This window comes from Nomascus leucogenys, chromosome 6, assembly GCF_006542625.1.
Source record: "Nomascus leucogenys isolate Asia chromosome 6, Asia_NLE_v1, whole genome shotgun sequence".
Taxonomy (NCBI): domain Eukaryota; kingdom Metazoa; phylum Chordata; class Mammalia; order Primates; family Hylobatidae; genus Nomascus; species Nomascus leucogenys.
Genome location: NC_044386.1, coordinates 81,956,579 through 81,977,476, shown reverse-complemented (window position 1 = coordinate 81,977,476; position 20,898 = coordinate 81,956,579). Strand labels below are relative to the sequence as shown.

The window sequence follows — 20,898 nt, the reverse complement described above, 5'->3', positions numbered from 1 at the left end:
ACCTGACCTGTGTCCTTCCGAATGGACCACCCCATTAGAAGTATGAGAGATGGCACTCTTAGAAAGTGGCCTTTGGGGCCCAACTTTGGCTACGGTTAGACTCTTACGAGTACAGGCATTCTAAAGCCAAGTCTACACTGGCCGCTAAGGAAAGCTGGTCTAGGAAAGGCAGGGAAGTAATAAAAGGAGGCCACAGGAGGTATCTCTGGGCCAATTCTTAGCCACCCAGAATATTCAGGCAAGACTTTGTTTCATGAAAGTAGCTCTTTCTAGGGAGAGGGACGGCTAATTTTCATACTTGACTCTTTCAACACTTCTGTGAACCTTCGGAAAACAAAAATAATTGCGGGGGATGTGCTAACTGGAGTAGGAAGTGATAAGATGGCAGTCCCAAGCTTGGGCATGCTAATAGAGACAGCAGGTGACAGGGCTAGGGACAGGGGACCTGGTAGAACACTGTATACAAAGTCCTTCTGTCTGAAAGCCCATGCCCCAGTTCTTGGCCAGTCTGCCCCATAAGGGGCAGTGAGCCTTGAGTACAGCCTGGGGCTACCTGGTCTGGACCCGTGCTGTGCAGTGGTGGGGAAATAAACTGGGCTCTGGTTACTGGGCTGGGGTCTTCTAGAGTGGAGCTAAGCTATGAAGAAATACCCAGGAGTGGGCACCGGTGTGTGTGTGCATCTTAAAATAGGGGTCTTAAGGTGGCAGACCTCCTCTGGTTCCGCCGTGGCTGCTGCCATCTGGCCCTGGAAAGCCAGGTGCCCATAGTCACTGGTCATTTGTGAAGCCAGTCCTCCCAACTCCTCCGGGTTAGTAACCGACTTAGTCATCTGGAAAAAGAAAACAAGCAAGACACACACACACACATACACACAGAGAAACGCATGAGATCCATGTGTTAATATCACTGGAAGCCAAAGGGTTTCATTCACTTTTAAGCTCCTGAGGGGGTGAAGGCCAGGCCTTGCATTTGGGGCTAGATGCTGGAGAGGGCAGTTCAAGCCAAGCCCATGCTGCATTGCACACAAAAGGCCAGAGCCCTCGCAGGGCCCCGCTCAGGCCACAGATTCTGGCCGGGCTTGGTGGGCACATGCTCAGCGTTCGGGCTGTGCAGCTTGGAGCCAGCACCCAGGGCCCACCCTCTGGCAGGTGAGTATGCCAGCCCCTCGCCAGCCCTGCCCTGGGGGATCACCAGAGGAATTCCCCCTAGAAACTCCCAGGAGGCACAAGCCCTGTGCGCTTCTCACCCCTGGGCCCAGGCTTCTGTCGGGGGCTGATCTGGTCTCTGGGTGCCCCGAAGCAGGTCCCACCCAGGCGAGAGAGGGCATGAGGACAGGGCTGTTAAGAAAACCATGAATGAGAAGTGCTGGATAAGTCAGTGTTTTAGAGGAAAACACTCATAGAGGATACAGCTTTGCAGTAAATTTGTGCCGAAGAATGACAAGGTTTTAGCCACAAATTTAGTTAAGAGTGGTGCGTAGCCCACATGGTCAAGTTCTGCCTTTATTATGAAGATACTCAGGATTTTTCTCTGTTTCGTAGACTGATGCATCTCAGTTATCTAAGGTAGCTGGCATGCTAGTTTCTAGTGTTTCCTCTTCCTCTGGACAAAAATATCTCTAAATTCTCACAAAAGCAGTTTTAATCTGACACCCAGACGGGTGTCACCGTCCCTCATCAAGGGGCTCCCCTCCTGCTCCACCTCCTCTTGCTCTGGATAATAATACTGTCTCTTTCTTTGTGGCCTTTTAAGACCTTGATTTTAAACAGCCTTTTAAAATGCCTTTTGAATGATTCTCCATCCATCAAGGCAGGACAGGAATGTCCACCCCTTCTAAGGCATGTGTACAAAGACACGTCCCAGGCTTCAGGCTGAGATGTGGCCTCCAAGGAACGCACACTGAGCTGCACGAGAGTGAGTGTTGCCACGCGCTGCTCCACTGCGACCTGCCAACAGGTGCACTGGGAGTCTGGGCATCCTGACAGGGTGAGAAGAGCCTCTTTCACACAAGGAGCCAGGCCAGTTATCTCAGGAGTGGCCATGCAGCCTGAGGCTCGGCTCCTTAAGCTCATGGACACCCAGGGTCAAGCCAGGGCAGCTCAGGACCTGGCTCTGGAGACATTCCAGAAATACCATGAGACCGCTCAAACACGACTGCTGCTGTGCTGTGCTTCCTACTCATCAGGAATCTGTGCTGAAAGGCTGCTGGCTCGGACTAGGATCCGTCCTCCATGCTCCTCTGAGAAGGACAAGACTGGGCTCAGCTCCAGCGTTTCACAAAACACTGAGATGGGTGTACCATTCCCCAGCCCGAATTCTTTTAAACAAGCCTGGCACAATCACAGAGTTTCCATGAATGAATGGCAGCAGCCAGGGACGACTTTGTGGTCCAAGCTCAACCTCTAGTGGACACACGATTATATGACAAAACCACTCAGAGGGGACCTGGGCACAGCAACCACATGGTGGCTCATTCTGGTCACTTCAGCGAGGAAGGCCCATTGATTTCTCAACCCAGGCTTATGTGGCAAGTATCAAAGAGGCATCTTTTGAACTTTTATCTTACAGCATCTGAGCCTTTAAAAGTCAGGAGAAACTTTTTCTATGGACTCCTATCAATTCTTTGGAGACAACATTTGTCATCTTTCATATAACTGCTTAACATATCAGATAGCATTCACTATCTCTCAATGCCATTTATATCTAAGAATCTATATAAAACAGTTCTAGTTGCATTACATTTTAGAAAAACAAACAAACAAACAAACAAAAAAACAAAAACCAAACCAAACCAAAACATTACCTCCAAAAGTTGTATGCCTTCTACTGTTGGGAATTTTTTTTTCTTTTTACATAACCATACTGTTTCATTTTGCCTGGAAGACTGGCAATATCTTAGTTTCCAAGTATTATAACTTGATTTCATCAGATAATCTCATCTCTGTTCTATTTTATCCCCAAATATCTTCTCTTGTACTGTTATTTTAATCTACTAAAAACACCTCAAGTCCTTCGTGAGGTGAATAGGATTCTCCCCCTTTCTCCTTAACTACAAATTCCTTGCTTTCCCCGTCTTCTCATTTTCTCTCCTTCCTTTGCTCCTCTGTCCTCATGCCCAAGTCTCAGCCATGTTTAATTCCCTCTTGCAGCTTTTTCATGAGATAAGAACTGCAGCAGACTGGGGCTACTGGACACAGGCAGCCAGAAAGACCACAGATAAAGGACAGAAGCTGGAGCCCCTGAGGGACTAGAGAGTGGTCTGGGCTCTCTCTCTGACACAGATCTGGGATTTGCAGGCTCAGCGGCGGCAGTGGATAAAAAGGCAAACAACAGTGGGGAGGGCAGTTCTCTCCCCTCTTACCATTTCCTGAGCTGTCACCGCAATGGCTTTGGAGTATTTAACCACAGTCGTCTGATAGTCGACAAATGTTCCCTTTGGTTCTGGAGGAGTGCCTTCATCCAGCTACAGAGGAGAGGAAAAGAATCCAAAGGTCATAAGAAGCCTGCTGAAGTGCAGGCTGTATTTACGAGAATTAGGAACTTTGAAAACCAGAGAGGGCCTAGAGATTCTTTCGCCCAGTGTCAACTCAATTACCCAACTTGTGCAATAAGGACTTCAACAGAAGGGCACATAAGGCATTCAGGGTACATGGCAAGGAGAGGCTCCCAGCCTTGCCTGAGAGGAGTGGGAGGCCTTCCAGAGGAGTGATGTTTCAGCCAAGTCTTACCAGGTGAGGAGTCTGCCACATGTAAAAGGTGGGAAAGGCATCCCAAGAAAAGGGAACAGAATTCAAGCACATGGAGGTGGGAGCCAGCCTGACACTTCTAGGGAAGCGCAATGTGCCAGAAGATGAGGTGGGAAAGGAGGCGGACTCTCCATCAGGAAGCACTTCCTTAGGAATGGTCAAGTCCATGGCTATCCACAGAACCCTTCTTTATGAGCACAATCGGGGAATAGAAGGAATTAGGAGCACTAGGAATAAGTTGTTGCTCACCTGACTATAAATGCAATAGGAACTGAGAGAAGGGCAAGATCACTGTGGGGTGGAAGAACTGAGACAATGGGACTATGTCCCTTGCAGGCTTGGGGACATATTGGTGTAGGAGATTTGTATTCAAGATCTGCTTCCGAGAACCTCGGGCTGGTTACTTAAACTCTGATCTCCAGTCCTTCAGTGATAACTTCCAGGCATCACATGGTTACAGTAAAAATCAACACTACACCTAGTCAAGAACTATATACAGGAAGAGGAGAGAATGACCATAATGAAGATGCTGATGATAAAGATGATAACGTCAATGATGAAGAAGCAGGCAACCCATCTTCACCACCACCATCCTCACCATCACCACTGGTTGCTGAATGGTATTCCAGGCGAAGAGACAAAGTGAACAGAAATGAATACAGGCAGAGTGAGTCTAGTGAGGTCATCCTGACCTGAACAGGAGGGGGCTGTTGACAGCAGTGGGAATGAGGCTGCATCTGTTTTATGGAGAACCTTGAAATCATGAAGACAACAGTGGGATCTGGGGTAGGCAATGACGTATTTGAGATTTCCCTGGCAGCTCTGTGCCATAAAGTTCAGAGTCAGAGATGAGATTGGGGCCAAGTGGTCAATTAGGAAAATGTTAGCTGGTATCTTCAGTGAGAGCTATATGTCATGAGCAGGCATGGACTGCACTGTGAGTGAAAGGAAGGCATCACTGTGGCCTATGCATGATGTGGCTGCATAGCCCAGCATATAATTTTCACCAAACTATTAACACAAACTCCACACCAGACTTTTTTAGCTTTCCCTATTAGGCAGATAGATGCTGTATCCCCATCACGGCACGGGGGCCCTGCTAGTCAAAGGAGACTGAATTGCATACTCATTCACTTGTTGTGAACTGACTGAAGCCTCAGGCCACATGCTAGGAGCGTGCATGTGAGATGTGACATCACTACCAACATGCCAGGATGCTGGAGCTGAAGGGCAGCTTAGAGTTCTTGGCCAGAGGCCACCAGCCAAAGAACCTTTAACTAGTCTGAGGACAATGGGAAAAGAAAGAACAAAGTAGTGACTAGGATTTCAATTTCATTTATTTGAAAGAACTTCCCTTTACTCTGAGAGTATAGCCTTCCTCCTTTTGTGGGTGCTAACATGACCTTTCTTTTATAAAACAGCAGTGATGTAGATAGCACAGTTTTTGTTTGTTTTTGTTTAATTTTCTTACTTGGCCAAAAACAAAACGAAACAAAAACAAAGAAAAGATAACACATCACAAAATCCCACAGGATCCTACTAACCTCACTGAATGAGGAAATCAATGTTCTGAGAGCTTGAATACCTGTCCAAGGTCACCCGGAAAGCTGATTACTTCATACTTACTTGTGAGTCTCCAAACCTCCTAGTGCTCAGATGACGAGAGAGAATCTCAAAGAGAAGCTCCACAGTGGAAGCCCCCAAAGTGTCAGGAGTCACATCCAAGTTAGAATTAACTCTGGCTACACTCATATTTTTCTATAATTCACTGGCTTTGAGAATTTCAGACAATGAGTCTAATAGTATCTCAGAGTTTTAACCAAATTAACGAAATTCTGAGAGACTACGCCAGCTTTCTAATGCCTTGCTGCACAGGGACCCAAAGGACCTGACACATCACTTAATTCGAAGTCCCCAGCAACAGGCTGAGCGAAGGGAGAATGGGAATGGGGAAGAGGTGTTGTGTGGTGCCCTGGATGTCAGGCCAGGGTAGATAAGAGTTTAGGGGCAACATTGAAACCCCAATTATATACTTTGTAGAACTGAGGGGGGAAGAATAGCTCCTGGCTTCTGTGGCTTGCGTTGGCTGGCAGTTCCTAATTACTGCTATCAAGTAACACCTGACCTATTTCCAGCCCATCCAGAAGAACCAAATGTGTCTCTGGCTGAGACAGCATAGGCTACACCACTAATGGCAGGTGGTTCAGGGCCTTCTCTCTCTGTCCACAGCCCATCACAGTGCATAAGGCATAGGGCTATCAAAGAAAGACTTTGGATCTGACGTCCATCTTCCTAGGATTTATGGAACCCTTCCCTATCATTTGAGTGGTACTGAAAAATATCTTCTCCCAAGAAGAAAAATATTATCATTTGAATTTCTAATTTGCACCAAGAAACCTTGGGCTCCATTACTTAACGTCCTTGGGTAGGTACATGGTTTATCTTCAAAGCTCTGGTGTTCTGATGTCCTGAAAACCAAACAAATCTACTGAGACTTATCCAAGGGCCTGCAGAAGAGGGAAATTTCACTCGTTTTCTGCCAAAATGTCCACATGTGCAGCATGAGAAGCCCACAGCAGAAACTGATGGACGATTTGACAAGGTAGAGCCTCAGGCTCTAAAGGGAGGCACAGCATTCCATCCTGGGCTTGTTATGTTTGTTCTCAGGCTGGCAACGACTGCATAATGCCTAGGGATAATTATTCTAATTATAGTTACAGCATATCATTCCTTCATGGAGATATGAACAACCAATCTTCTCTAAATTAGCAATTAAAGACTGCTTATTATCCTGAAAAATCTTATTAATGTATTCACAATCTGACAATGGACATTTCAAAACACAGATGATGTCTAAAATTCTTGGCATGCTATCACAGGATGGCAATTAGATGCTGATGAACAAGCATTCTTTCTAATGAATGTCAAACTTACATGACTAGTGAAGGATTCTTTGGGGAAAAGAACAGGAGATATGGAGTTGAAACTGTCTCCAGTCATGTCACCCTAATGATCCGACTCAATTGATGGGTCACTAAATGAGAAAATGATACTCATGTTCTCTTATATGTCTGTAGCCTACAAGAGTTTACTATGGGCTTTTGCATATATACTATTTCAGTGGTTTCTGTGCTTGGCTAGATATCAGAACCACAAGGAGCATTTAAAAAGAGTATGTTAAAATGTAACCCAATTGAGTGGGTTGGGGGTGGAGCCTAGGAATCTACATTCTTAAAGTTCCACATGATTCCAAAATAGCCATTCCAAAAACTGGCACTTGGGAATCACTTTTTTTTTTTTTTTTTTTTTTTGACAGAGTTTCGCTCTTGTTGCCCAGGCTAGAGTGCAATGGCATGATCTCAGCTCACCGCAACCTCTGCCTCCCAGGCTCAAGCGATTCTCCTGCCTCAACCTCCTGAGTAGCTGGGATTACGGGCATGTGCCACCATGCCTGGCTAATTTTGTATTTTTAGTAGAAACAGGGTTTACCATGTTGGTCAGGCTGGTCTTGAACTCCCAACCTCAGGTGATCCACCTGCCTTGGCCTCCCAAAGTGCTGGGATTACAGGTGTGAGCCACCGCGCCCGGCCGGGAATCACTTTTATTTCATTTTGGCAATTGTTCCCCCACAACAAACCCTATGAAGTAGATAATCAATTTCCATCTTACAAGTGAGGAAATCTATGATATCTTCTCCATCTCCATCTTTTTCTTTCATGTAAAAAAAAAAAAAGAAGAAGAAGGAAGGGCACAACTGGCTTACAAAAGTAATGCATTAATAATAAAGGATAATATGTTGGACGTGTGACTGGATATCTGTACATTAACTAGAACCTTCAAGAAAAGAAGAGGCTTGTTGCTATGAGCCTTGACAGCTTAGAGAAAAGCATGCAAGGCCCATGGGTGAGGGAGATGAGGGAGTAGAGAGCCCTGGAGCCCACGCCCACCTTGCTCATGGCTTCTGCAATGGCGTCTACCATGCCCCCAACCAGCCCCACTTCACTGGCAGCTTCATTCAGCGTCACCATGATGTCATCCACAGCTTCCTTCATCAACTGCGCGGCCTCTGTGATGGCGTCATGGGTGTGTTGCGCCTGAGAAGAGAATTGTGAAACATTTCCTTAAGCAGAAGAAAGCGGTGCTCAGTCTTCTAAGAATAACCTTCAAAAGTAGAATATAAAACCATACCCCCACAATGGAGCACAGAAATCTATTCTATTTCTTCCCTTTATGTTTCGCCATTTGTTTGCAAAGTAAATAAAAATCAGAAAGACAAATAGAAAAAGATCTCTTTTTACAATCAGGGAAAAATAAAACTGCAATATCAAAATCTTATGACATGACCAATTTTTTATGTTACTATGTCAGGACTGTAGAAAGAGAATGCCACAGGTCCCTAAATATATAAGTTGATACATTTAAAAAATAATATAATGAAAAAATGTGCTTAAAATAAATGTACTTCTCTTCAAAGATGCCCAACATACTATAATTCCCTGTCTAAAGATAAGATTGGATTACAGAAATGTAGGTACCTCTAAGGGAAATATATTTGTAGAGTGCCTAATAGGCTTTGAAACTATGTCACAAATTATATGCCATAAGGTTGGAGAAATGCTTGGAGCCCTGCAGGTAAAGCCCTGAGTACCCATGCATTCCTTAGACCATATTAGGAAGCAGGCGTTTCACACCTGTGTCAAGCAGAGTAGGGGCTAAGTAAATGAATGAATGAAAACAATGAAACAATGGCAGTCCTGGGCTCCCTGAAAGATACCTCAAGTAGCAGCAAGATGCAGGGGGAACAGCCAAGGTGACAGACAAACCTGGGTTCTAGTTCTGGCTCCACTGCTGGCTAACTAGGTAAGTGGCCCTGGGCTCGGAGTCCTCCTAGGTAAGATGGGGAAACTATAACAACACTATGCAGTGTGGGATGATATGGCTGCAGGCGCCTTGTCATTTATAAGGGCAGCTAGGAAGAAATGTGCCCTCGCTCTGCAAAATTTGACGTGATGTCAGGTTTTCAGGGTCGGAATTGCATTACATCCAGGCACTGGGTCTACCCATGCCGTAGCCATGGCCGCCCTGAGCCACCTTGCGGGGCAAGTAGACCCTTTCAAAAGGCCAAGACACTGCATCTTTACTTTGGCAAATGAGAAGGTAAAGAAGCCAGTGGAAAGCAGTAAACGAGAACTCATTGGGTGATTTTTCTAAATACAAGAGAATTCCAAGAGGCTATGTGAGCCACAGGAACCGGCCCTGTCTGAATTGAAAGCCATAGGAAGCAAGAAAAGTTATTCAAATATGACATCTGATGAGATGGGAAATATGTTGATCATGGGTGGTTATCCTTGAGGCAACTGTGTCAGGATACACAGAACTCTCTTTGGGATGAGTGAAGTAAACTGGTAATTTGGGTTGATAGCTGATTTCATGGCACAGACATGGTAAAACACAAAATGTGCAGATTGCTTTATTTTGATGATAGAAGTGTGAAAGGTGATACCTCTTGGACCTACTCTCCAGAAAGAGCATCTCATACATTTTTATTCATACAGAAGGTGAAAGGGAGGGTGCATATTTCTCTAAGTCTCACTTAGAATGAGATGACTGTTGGAGACACAAAAATGCCAGCAATTCTACACATTCATATGAAAACGAAGTATACCTTCTGGGGGAGACAAAAGCACTGCTTGCCAAGGATCTGTACTCTCATGCAGGCTCAGGAAGGTTCAGAAGCAAATTCTGGGGGCAGCAGTAAATCACAAAACTTTCTGAACTCCTTGGACAATCTAAAGGACACTTGTCCTGTACCAGGTCACCGAAATCTATAAAAGCATGTCCTTGCTCTTGGTTATCCCAGAAATGAATTACCTCCCCATCCACTCATGCTGATGAATTCTCTAGAAGGCCTGCTCTCCTTCACTTCTCATGGTTAAGTTTTTCACAGATTCTTAGAGGGTCATCTCAGCGTCTACCTATTCTATGAAGCCTCCTCCAATTACTTCAGGCCTCACCCAGGGCCTTTTCTTCTGAACGCCAAAGGCAAGTCTCATCTTTATCAGACAGCCTAATCTCAAATCACACACACCTGCTAGTAGAGCTCAATAGTTTCAGATACTCAAAGACACAGCTGGATCTCAATTAAGGCCTGTTTAAACCACTGACAGCAATCTCATAAGTGGCATCGGTGGGTCCAACAATGAGGTCGTTATTTTAGATTCCAGAGGGGTTCCTTGTTACTGTTCCTCATGGCACCACACAAGAGAAAAACCAGATTCCATTCTTTTTCAGACACGCATCTGAAGTCTGCTTCCAAAGGAGCCTTGTTTCTTTATTACAGCACTTCAAATACAAAGCCCAGGATAGCAGGCACAGACATCACAGGAGTAAGGAAAAATGGGAGAAGGCCACAGGGGAGCAGATTTCAACTTTGGTAGAGGGAGAAAAACAAGGAATAATTAGAACTGCCCAACAGTGGAAAGGGCTGCGTTTCTGCTGGAGTGTTGCGGGCAGAATCTGTGGGGGCCCATCAAGGATGCTGCAGAAGGGAATTGGGCGGGGTGGGGATGAGTGGAGAAGAGAGCTCTGTGGGATAGAGAATACCGCAGAAAAGCTCAATGGAGTGAGGGAGAGGCTACACTGCAAACGCCTCAGTAAGCAGGTAATTCATTAACGCCAGGTTCTGGGCTGCCGCTTTTTTAAAAAACATATCTACTATGTCAGGCACATTATCTCATTTAGTCTCTACCAGTACCTTAGGGAGGTATTCATAATTACCTTCATTGTTTAGGTGCAGAAACAAAGAAATGAAGTAATCTACTCGTGAGAGGCAGAGGTGGGATTTGAATCCAATTATGTTTGACCCCAAAGCTTGTGCTACTTTTCACCATATCAAAGCTACCCGTAACTATTTGACAAACTTTATTTCTTCTGCAGACAGGGATATATAACACCTAATACACAGCAAATAAAACCTAGTAAATATCTGTCCAAAGAATAACACTCAAGGTGATTAAGTCTCTGCATCAGGCCTCTAAGGAAAGGGTTCAAAAAAACAGACTTGTAGTATCCCAGGCGTACTTTGGACTAAGCCTGTAGAGTTTGCAGAAAGAGAGCAGGTTGAATGAGACCAGTGAGGGACAGAAGTGATCACCTGCCTTGCCTTCACTCATTGTGTTTTACTTCATCAGCTAATGTTTTACTGAAAACTACTTCACACTGGTAGAAAATTATTCTAGACACCACTTTCAAGCAGAGGCTGTTACCGGAAAGCTTACAGTGCTGACTGTGTGTGCTCTATGGCTGGGAACACAGGAAACTAAGTCCAAGCTGGGTGTTGTGGTTTGCACCTGTAATCCCAGGTACTTGGGAGGCTGAAGCGGGAGGACTGCTTAAGGCCAGAAGTTTGTGATGAGCCTGGGCAACACGGTGAGACCCCATCTCTGACGGCTGGGAGCACACACAGTCAGCACTGTAAGCTTTCTGGTCACAGCCTCTGCTTTACCAGAAAGCAGAAGCTGAGGTTGTGAGGTTCCTTGAGAGAAAATAAAATTCCATGAGGAGCTCTGAACTTACAGTCCAAGCTGATGTGTTGATGTCTTAAAAATCCAGAAAGGTCGGGTGTGGTGGCTCACGCCTGTAATCCCAGCACTTTGGGAGGCTGAGGAGGATGGATCACCTGAGGTCAGGAGTTCAAGACCAGCCTGGCCAACATGGTGAAACCCCATCTCTACTAAAAATACAAAAAATTAACTGGGTGTGGTGGCAGGCGCCTGTAATACCAGCTACCCGGGAGGCTGAGGCAGGAGAATCACTTGAACCCGGGACGCGGAGGTTGCAGTGAGCGGAGATTGTGCCATTGCACTCCAGGCTGGGCAACAAGAGCAAAACTCTGTCTCAAAAACAAAAAAAAAAATCCAGAAAACTCCTCCTTTGAATTATTCTCTTAGTACTGAAACCCTCAGGTAGGAGTGGGGACATGTGGCAGTAAACAGCCTGGAGAAAAGACAACCCAGAAGTGAGTCAGAGGGTAAGTTCTGCCTCCTCCAGTTTGGGGAGGGTGCAAAGGGGGCTGGCACGACTGCAAGGCACCCTATCGTTTCTCCATCGCAGTCAAAAGAGTATTCATTTTTTTTTCTTGCTCCATTCCACCACTTCAGCAACTCAACTTATTTTTCCAAAAGACTCTGAACAACTTGAGGGCAGTGGCTGGCGCTTAATGTTTCAGCATCCCCAGAATGAGGCTCTTAATAACTGCCAAGTACATGAATGAAAAAATTGAACATAGAAAATGTTAAGTCCAAGCTGGCTGCTGTGGTTTGCGCCTATAATTCCAGGTACTTGGGAGGCTAAACGGGGAGGATTGCTTGAGGCCGGGAGTCTCTTGAGATGAGCCTGGGCAACATAGTGAGACCCCCACCTCGAATTCACTTATTAAGTAAATAAGTGAATAAATGAGCAAGCAGGCTACCCAGATATGGTGGCATGTGCCTGTGGCCCAGCTACTTGGGAGGCTGAGGCAGGAAGAAGGCACGAGGCCACGAATTCATGACCAGCCTGGGCAATATAGTAAGACATGATCTCAAAAAAAGAAAAGAAAAGGAAAGTCCATGACATTATTCACACTGCTACCAGTTTAATGTTTCTAAAATATGGACTGGTTGTGCCATTCCACTGCGTAAAGACTGCCAATGGCTCCCCACTACTTACAATAAAGACCTAAGTCCGTAATGTGGAAGAGACCCGTCACCCTGCAGCCCAGTCCATCCTCCCGCCTGTTGGTCCCCCAACTCTGCATGTTCCAGATAGATCAGACCACTCACTATTCCTGAAGAAATCACAACCCTTTAATAAATCTACCTATGCCTTTGCATATGCTGTTCTCTCTTCTTCAGTTCCCAAGTTCAGAGTAAAATGTGGTGCAAGGTCACCTATGACAGGCTGTCGTCATACTTGGTCACTTAAAGCAGCTGGGTGATACAACAGGCTGAAGAAATGTTCCCTCTTGCAAACTGGTATGGGAGATTTTCATATTAAACTGCAGTCTCTTAAGTACTAGGAATCGAAATGACATTTACTGGAGCACAATAGAGCATTCCTTTGTGCAAGCTGGGTGTCAGTGCTGAGCAGGGACCCAGCAAGCATTACAGTTTTCATTCCTGTAATCATCACACCATACATTTTTCTTCCCCAAGGACACTTGTCTACATATTCTGTCAAGAAAAAAATAACTTATATGTATATTTCTTTGTTTCCTCCCTAAGAACCTTGGGAAGGCCAATAGATTATTTCCGATCTCAGAGTGGGAGCTCAAATGCCACCAGCAAGAACTGGAAGTGTTTTTTCCTGGAGGGACACATTACAGCAGGAATGCATGATGGCTTCTTAGTGGTCCTAAGTCAGTCCCCGATATCCTGGACCATACCTTGGGGTTTCCGCCACCTTCTTTGGCTGCATACAACATCTGCAAGGCAGACTCTGCGAGAGTCTTGGTCTGGTCCAGCACCGTCATCTGCTGCTGATGATCAAGAATCTTGGAGGCCACACCAACTGCGGCTAAGATCAAGGGCTCAAAATAGCTTGCCAGTTGTGTCACCTTTCAAAAAAAAAAAAAAAGCCACAGATGTATCATGTAAATACACGTGTCTCCTTCAGGGGCTCCACGGTCAGGCGCGGGAGGGGAACAGGACTGGGCTGACTCACAGGGAGAGGCAGATCTGCTGCAATTTACTGCTGAAAGTGCTTGCTAATTAACGGACTCTTTCTTGGTCTTTACTTTCTCCAGGGAATTCTTCATCTCTCTAAATATGGCAGAGGTGCTAAGAAACCCACTCCAAGATCCAGAGTTAGATATGAGAATTGAATTCAATTTTACAAACTGTCAATTTCTATAACAACTTTTAAAAGAACTAAAGACATCTTACAAACTCAGGAGGAAGGAGGAGTGGAAAAGGGTAAGGTAGCAGGGGAGCAGAAAAAAGCAGGAGATGAAAGAAATCTTCAAAAGCTTTGTAGGAAGCCAATCCCAACTGCCTTTTGCCCGGAGCATTTTGACCAAGCCTTGATTTGGAAAAAAAGCACAAATGATTTCACATCAGCCTAGATGCTCTGTTTATGATTCGCCCAACTTGGGAGAACAAAAAAAGCTTATCCCGACAGGAACCACTGCCTCCGCACAGGCCTCTGCCATGCATATCCATCCACGCTCACCAAAGCGCGCCTACCAGCTGGGCACTGTGGGCCACGTGTTGCAAACATCTAGTGGGCGCACCCCCTAAGCCAGGCTCTCCGCTGAAAGTTTAACATCCATTTCCCTGCTGAACCTCCACAACTTTAAGAGGCAGATACACAAGAAGATACCGAGGCTTCGAGGGGTTGAGACGCATGCTCCATCTCATGCAGCTAAGAGGTGGAGACAGCGGCATCCCACCCCAGAGACCCGGCTCTCAGCTGCCACAATCTGTGGTCTCTGTCACTTTCATTGGGATTCCAGGCCTGCTGCTGTGGTAGCATTGCACTTTTAGAAGTTTATCATTTGGTGTTTGGATGCCCCTCTACCTGGCATCAGAATATGAGATCTTAACATTTTGCTATATTCACTTCAGATACCAGAATCTATCCCCTCTCAGAATCTATCCTCACTCAGATAAAATACAATGGCATGAATCACACTTTTCTGTTCAATGCCTCATTCTGTGCGGTAATGACTAATGGCTAAATTATGCCCTTTAAGAGAACTTAAGATCAAACCTTTAGCCAGCACCTCCCTTAACGCTTCTTCCCATCACATGTTAGAAGAATGAGTGTTGTGGGGATGTGGACAGGAAGACCACTCACATGAGCAGTCACTGGGCCAGCAGGAGGGGGTGGAGGATGATGGGGCGGGGGGGGCTAGGGCAAAGTGGGGGAACGTGTCCAAAAAATAAAACTTAATTAACGCTAATGGTGAGACATGATTATTGGCCAACAATAAACTTCTTTTTACATTGTTATTTCCGCTATGGTTATCTTACAGAGAGGTTTCCAACCTGATGAATAGCGCTGTTCCCCGCCCTTAGGGAGCCTTTGTGTGAATTTTAAAGGGGTCCTCTGGGCAGACATGAGCGACGCCAGGGCAGAGCATGGGCTGAATTTTGGTCCCTACTTCCCACTTCGGCCAAATGCCTTTGTGGAGGGCACAGCCTGTACAACCACAGGCAGCAGCTCCACACACTTGCATTTGATTTCATCCTCATCCCCAGGAAGGGCACTGGTGTCACCACCAAAGGGAATGGAGCACTGAAGGGTCATCGGGGCAGAAGGCTTGGGGTGGTCCTTTATGTCCTAAAGGAGGAGTCAAAATGTTTAATGCATTAGAATCTTATATGTTTTCTAGGTTAATTTTATTATTTTCAAAGTATATTTCATCAATGCAACTGTCAAATGTCAGCGATTGCTGTATGCTGAGAATAATTAAATGCAATAACTAAATGGGAACCTGGCTTCCCCATGGAGGTAGCATGGCTGGGCTGTGAAGGACTTCAGCTCTGGCTTCAGAATCACTGGATTTGAATCTTCCCTGCCAATTCCTTACTGAGAAATATTTAGCTAATTGTTCCAATTGCTCCACTTCAGTTTCCTTATCTGTAAAATGGGGATTAATAATAGCACTGAGAGTTCATCAGGACTGGTAGGAGGATTAGTGTACATGAAAGCCCTTCACCATGATAACTGCCACATAGGAAGTACTCAGTAAAGGCTAGGTGCTCACATATTACAGGCAAAGCTTTTTGAAGGCATGTGCTTTTCTCTGTATTTAGGGAGCTTAGCAAGGACTTTAACACCATTAGTTCTTGAGACATGACAGAACAGGAAACATCCTCCCTTGGGTTAGCACATGCATTAAAATAACACAGAATTTTGAGTATTTGGTACATAACATTCATTCCTAGGTCTAGGGACACAGTGGATTGAATGGTGGCCCCTCAAAAGATATGTCCATATTTCAAATACCTGCAACCTGGGAATGTGATCTCATGTGGAAAAAGGGTGTTTGCAGGTGCATTTAAAGATCTTGAAATGAGAATGTCTTGAATTACTGGGGTGGGCTCTAAATCCAATAACAAACGTCCATCTAAGAGACAGAAGAGACACCGAAGAGCAGGTGACAATGTGATTACAGAAGCGGGGATCAGCGCGACAGTCAAGGAGTGCCAGGAGCCACAGGAAGATATAAGCAGCAAAGAACAGATTCTTTAGGGAATCCACTCTACAGTCTCCAGAGGGAGCAGAGCCCGGCCACCACCTGATTTTAGACTTTGGATAAGAGAATAAATTTCTGTTGTTTTAAGCCACAGAACTTCATGAACACAGCTGGGGTCTGAGAATTGGCATTTCTTATCACTCCCAGGTGCTGTTGAAGCTGCTGATCTGGGGCCCCACATGAGCACTGCAATGAAGCCTTGGGGAAAATGTGGGTGTGAACTCCCAGTCCACGGCTCTTCCGGATAGAGGGCGCACCGACTGGCTCTGTCCAAAACTCTCTTTTAGAAGGTAAGAGATGGATTAGCCCAAGGGCCAAGAGTAAATTTATAAGTCAAGTGACATAAACATATTATGTTTCTTTTGATGCTAACCGCTAACACAGGAATTAATCTTGTATACTAATGAAGCATCCGCAGAGACATGGGTTTGTCCTCCAAAGACGTCCAGAAACATTCTATTACAAAAGTTCTGGAAGCAAAAGTAACTGCTGAAAAAACGTCCAGCTTCTCTTCTAAACTCAGTTTCCCTTACGGGCACACAGGCAGTGGCCCCAGTGTCCAGACCATTCTCCTACCCCTGCAAACCTCTTCAGACAGATGGACAAGGCCTTTTCTAATTGCCGTATAAAGAAACTCGGCTAAGAAATGAAATATGCTGGCCGGGCGCGGTGGCTCACGCCTGTAATCCCAGCACTTTGGGAGGCCGAGGCAGGTGGGTCACCTGAGGTTGGGAGTTTGAGACAAGCCTGACCAACACGGAGAAACCCTGTCTCTGCTAATAATACAAAAATTAGCTGGGCATGGTGGTGCATGCCTGTAATCCCAGCTACTTGGGAGGCTGAGGCAGGAGAATTGATTGAACCTGGGAGGCAGAGGTTGTGGTGAGCTGAGATCGTGCCATTGCACTCCAGCCTGGGCAACAAAAGCAAAGCTCCGTCTCAAAAAAAAAAGAAAAGAAAAAAGAAAAGAAAAGAAAAAGAAATGAAATATGCCACACTTAAAATGGCAGAAAGACACTGGCCTTTGAGATTTCAAATCTTAAAAATCCCTCCTTGGAACCACTGGGAAGGTGAGTTAGGCCCTTAAGCTATTCTGTAATTTGAAAAAGCAAGAATATTGATTTTCTAAAATCGATACCTGCCAAGAAGATTTTGGCTACTGTATTTCTTCCTATGTATATCTATACTGATGGCTGCACTGATAAAATGCTAGGAAACCCACGGTGGTTAAAAATCCAATTTCTGGCCTCTCCCTATTGAGGCACAGGCTGCATGACAAGCCAACTGTCCTTGAAGAATTTGCAAAATGAACCCCAACCAAGCAAAATATCATCTGGCCCTGAACACAATGTGGATATGAATCCCCAGCTGAAATGAGCTCGCCTGGAGTGGACACCTAGGGAGGGTTTGGTCATCCAGAGAAGTCTGCTTTGCCTCATTATGTCTAAGAGTAGACACTATGTTAGAAACCACAAAAGAATAATGTACCCTTAAACACATCAGAACGGGGCTGGCCGGCCAGCCAGCCAAAGGTAGCAGACTCCAGGCTAGGAGTGTCTGCTTCAGTCTCTGGCTTCCTTCAGCAAAGGTCGATTGCAACGGATGACTGTAAATGCCAAATTACCTCTCTGGCCACAGCCAGAAAAACTGCACTGAAGTTTTCTTCTGAACTTAGGTAAAAATAGATCCTGAACTGATAATTTCTGGAGAGGATGCCAGAGAGAGGTTCAGTGTTATTTGCTGCAGCTTAAACCAGCATTGGACTCAGGCACAATACTTGCACCACAGGCTTTTCGGAACGATAACAGTAAAGTCAATAAAACCCTCTCTCCTGTGATAACACGCACACCCTCGCAGGATCCCCTCGGTGTGCATTACCTTATGTCCCAGCTGAGCTGCTTCTCCCCGAGCTGCTGTGGCGATGGGATCAATAAGGTGCCCGATTTCCTGGACCACCGAAGTCAGCTGCTCCTGCAGGGCCTGATAAGGAGAGAAGTGTCAAGTTCATCCCATAACAGCTCCCCACAGAGCCGCACTGATTCAAAAAGGCCCCTCTGAAAAATGAGAGAGGCCACACAAAGCAGATATTAGAATGCCTGGGTGTGTGCCATCAAACCACTGCACCCTGCCCTGACCTTCTCAGTGATGACTCCTCCCGAGAGAGAGAAGCAGCAGGCCTGAGAGATGCTTTTGCAACTGGCTTCTTGCTCCTGTCAACCCTGACAACTGATGCTACTGGTATCTTTACTTTAGGTTCCTTGATGTAATTAGTAGACATGCAGAACAGTCAAGGCTTTCCAAGAAGGAACGACAACTTCTTCCAAATGCAGGCAGATAATGGAGGGGTCTGAGGGAACATTCCAGGTCACTGCATTCTCAGAACTAATAACCCTCAAGGAAGGAGAGTGACATAAAAATGAGATTAGCTCCTTGAAAGCAGGACTACTTCCAAAACAGTGCACTGTGAAAATGCTCAGCTTAGATCTCAGTCCACCGTGTTTGGTGGTGTGCATGCAAATATTAAACACGGTGCCCTCAAGGCCTTTCTTCTCACGTTTGAGAGATGGTTTAATCTCTCCACCCCTGAAGAATTGAATCATGCTGTAAAGAGACAGCGCAAGATATCTAGATGATTCTGAGAGTGTGGGGGATGGGGGATTCAAAGATGGAGATTCTTAGCCAGTGGCAGGAAAGATCAGATCCCTCTGTAGGACTATTCATAGCAGCTTCACTGATAGATGCAGGATTAATGCATCAGAGCACTGGGTGTTTTACGTCTGCACACACCAGCATGGAATTGAGTGAACTCCGCCAAAGTGGCGATGTCCTGCTCATCAGAAATGAGACTCTAGCCTTCACTATTTTCCCACAGAACAATGCTGCCTGTGGGCCAGGGGGGATGCGGGCAGAGTGTCCTCAGCAAGAGGGGCAGACTAACATGCAAACTTGAAAACAAAACCCTGGAAAAAGAAAAAGAAAAGGAAAAAGAGAAATAGAGACAGATGGGAGCCGGCAGAGAGAAACTTTCAAGACGGCCAAGGGTTTTATTTAGCTAATTACTTATTATCTTCACATTCATAATGTGATTATAGTCAAGAACGCAAAAATATTCCAACAGTGCTGTCTCATTACAGATGGTTTGTTAAATTAAATAGGGTATATGATTAGGGAGCACATGCAGTTAAAGGGGAAGGGTTCTCTTCCTAGTGAGGGAGTTAAAACAGACGATGTACTGGGTGAGGGAGGATATGGCAAAAGGATGCGGGGGATGAGGGAGGCTTCTGGGGTGCTGGTCATCTTTGCTACCTTTTTTTTTTTTTTCTTTAAGATGGAGTCTTGCTCTGTTGCCCAGGCTTAAGGGCGGCAGTGTGATCTCGGCTCACTCACTGTACCCTCCGCCTCCCAGATTCAAGCAATTCTCCCACCTCAGCCTCCCGAGTAGCTGGGATTACAGGCCATTGCCACTGTGCCTGGCTAAGTTTTGTATTTTTAGTAGAGACGGGGTTTCACCATGTTGGCCACGCTGGTCTGGAACTCCTGACCTCAAGTGATCCATCCGCCTCAGCCTCCCAAAGTGCTAGGGTTACAGGTGTGAGCCACAGTGCCTGGCCTCAACTTTGCTTCTTGATCTGGGTGCTGGTTGAAAGGCCTGTTCAGTTGGTGATAATTTATCAAGTGGTACACTTCTCTGCGTGCATATACATACGGACTTTAATAACAGATTCAAAAGAATAATTCTGGCATCCCACACAGTTTGAGAAAACTTAATCCTTCTTTTTATGGAAATAGGAGGGTGAAGGTGGAGTGAAATAGACAGCTCTATTAATAAAAATGAGCAATACTAACTCTGGGCCAAAAGCTGATTGTTAATGAATTCAGTGGCAGGAAGATAAACATCAATAAACAGACCATCCATGTTTATTAAGCACCTTCTGCAAGTCAAGCACTGTGCTTTTGGTGGAGATAGAAGTAAAAATCAGGAACCTTTGGACAGGTAATAGAAAAAAACCCAAAGGGAAAAAGCAGGAAAATTCCATTTTAAACTTTGGAAAAACAAGCAAGAAAGGGCAAAGTGGCTTTAAATTAATAAAAGGATGCCAAAGTCCTCAAATGCTAGATATTGAATAACTTAGGGCAGAATCCTTGATCTCTGAACAGACCAAATGCTTTCGTTTAATGCTGAATTTGCCAACTAACTAAAAAGCACACTGATGAAATATGACAACAGAGAATTATTCAAAATTTACATACCTAGGTCCACTCTACTGATGTGTTAAAACAACACGGTACCCACCGTACCCCTAAATTACCTTGATATTGATATTTTCCCTCCAAATTTCAGCTACTTTTGAACTTTCCACCCCAGTACCTATAATTCCTTCCCCCAAGCCACCCTTCTCTACTTGGCATCTGCCCTACCCTCTCCAAAAAGTTCCCAGATTGGCTCCACAGAGAACAGCTGTCTAACGGTGAAACTCCAGCAACAGAAACATTTTGGCCGCACAACCTCTACCCCTCCGAGTCTGATGCTAAGATTTTTCAACATATCTAGAGGGTGCTAAGCAGGCCCCCAGATTCCCAGCTTACCTCCACAGAGATGTCGTCCCTCGTGGCCAGGCTCTGGCTGACAGCGGCCAGCGAGGCCTGCTCGATGTCCCGGATGCACCGGTTGATGCCATCGATGGAGTAATCACACTCCCTCTGTCCAGGGGCCTTGTCCCTGGAAGGAACAGTACAAGTTGGACACAGGCTCCATGGGGCTCAAGTCCCACAGCCTGCTCCAGCACTGGTGGGCCAGGATCCCTGTCCGCTTCCTCCCTGACTCAGTCACCTCCTTTCAGGAGGAATCCCTGACCCTTGATTGGCAACGTCTCACTGCACAGCCCATGCATTCCTTAATTTAACACTTC

At 45.6% G+C, this 20,898-nt stretch overlaps 1 protein-coding gene across 4 annotated transcripts in view; it reads right to left on the bottom strand.

Annotated features, from left to right (window-relative positions):
* The window catches only part of TLN2 (talin 2), a 460,005-nt gene that overhangs the window by 60,194 nt on the left and 378,913 nt on the right, over positions 1 to 20,898 (bottom strand). For all 4 annotated transcript variants that reach the window (XM_030814511.1, XM_030814513.1, XM_030814512.1 and 1 more), the window contains 6 exons: positions 20,576 to 20,708; positions 17,867 to 17,968; positions 13,172 to 13,342; positions 7,695 to 7,841; positions 3,363 to 3,464; positions 711 to 830 (listed from right to left, as the gene is read on the bottom strand). In XM_030814511.1, coding sequence (XP_030670371.1) covers positions 711 to 830; positions 3,363 to 3,464; positions 7,695 to 7,841; positions 13,172 to 13,342; positions 17,867 to 17,968; positions 20,576 to 20,708 — 775 coding nt within the window. The remainder of the gene's footprint in view (positions 1 to 710; positions 831 to 3,362; positions 3,465 to 7,694; positions 7,842 to 13,171; positions 13,343 to 17,866; positions 17,969 to 20,575; positions 20,709 to 20,898) is intronic.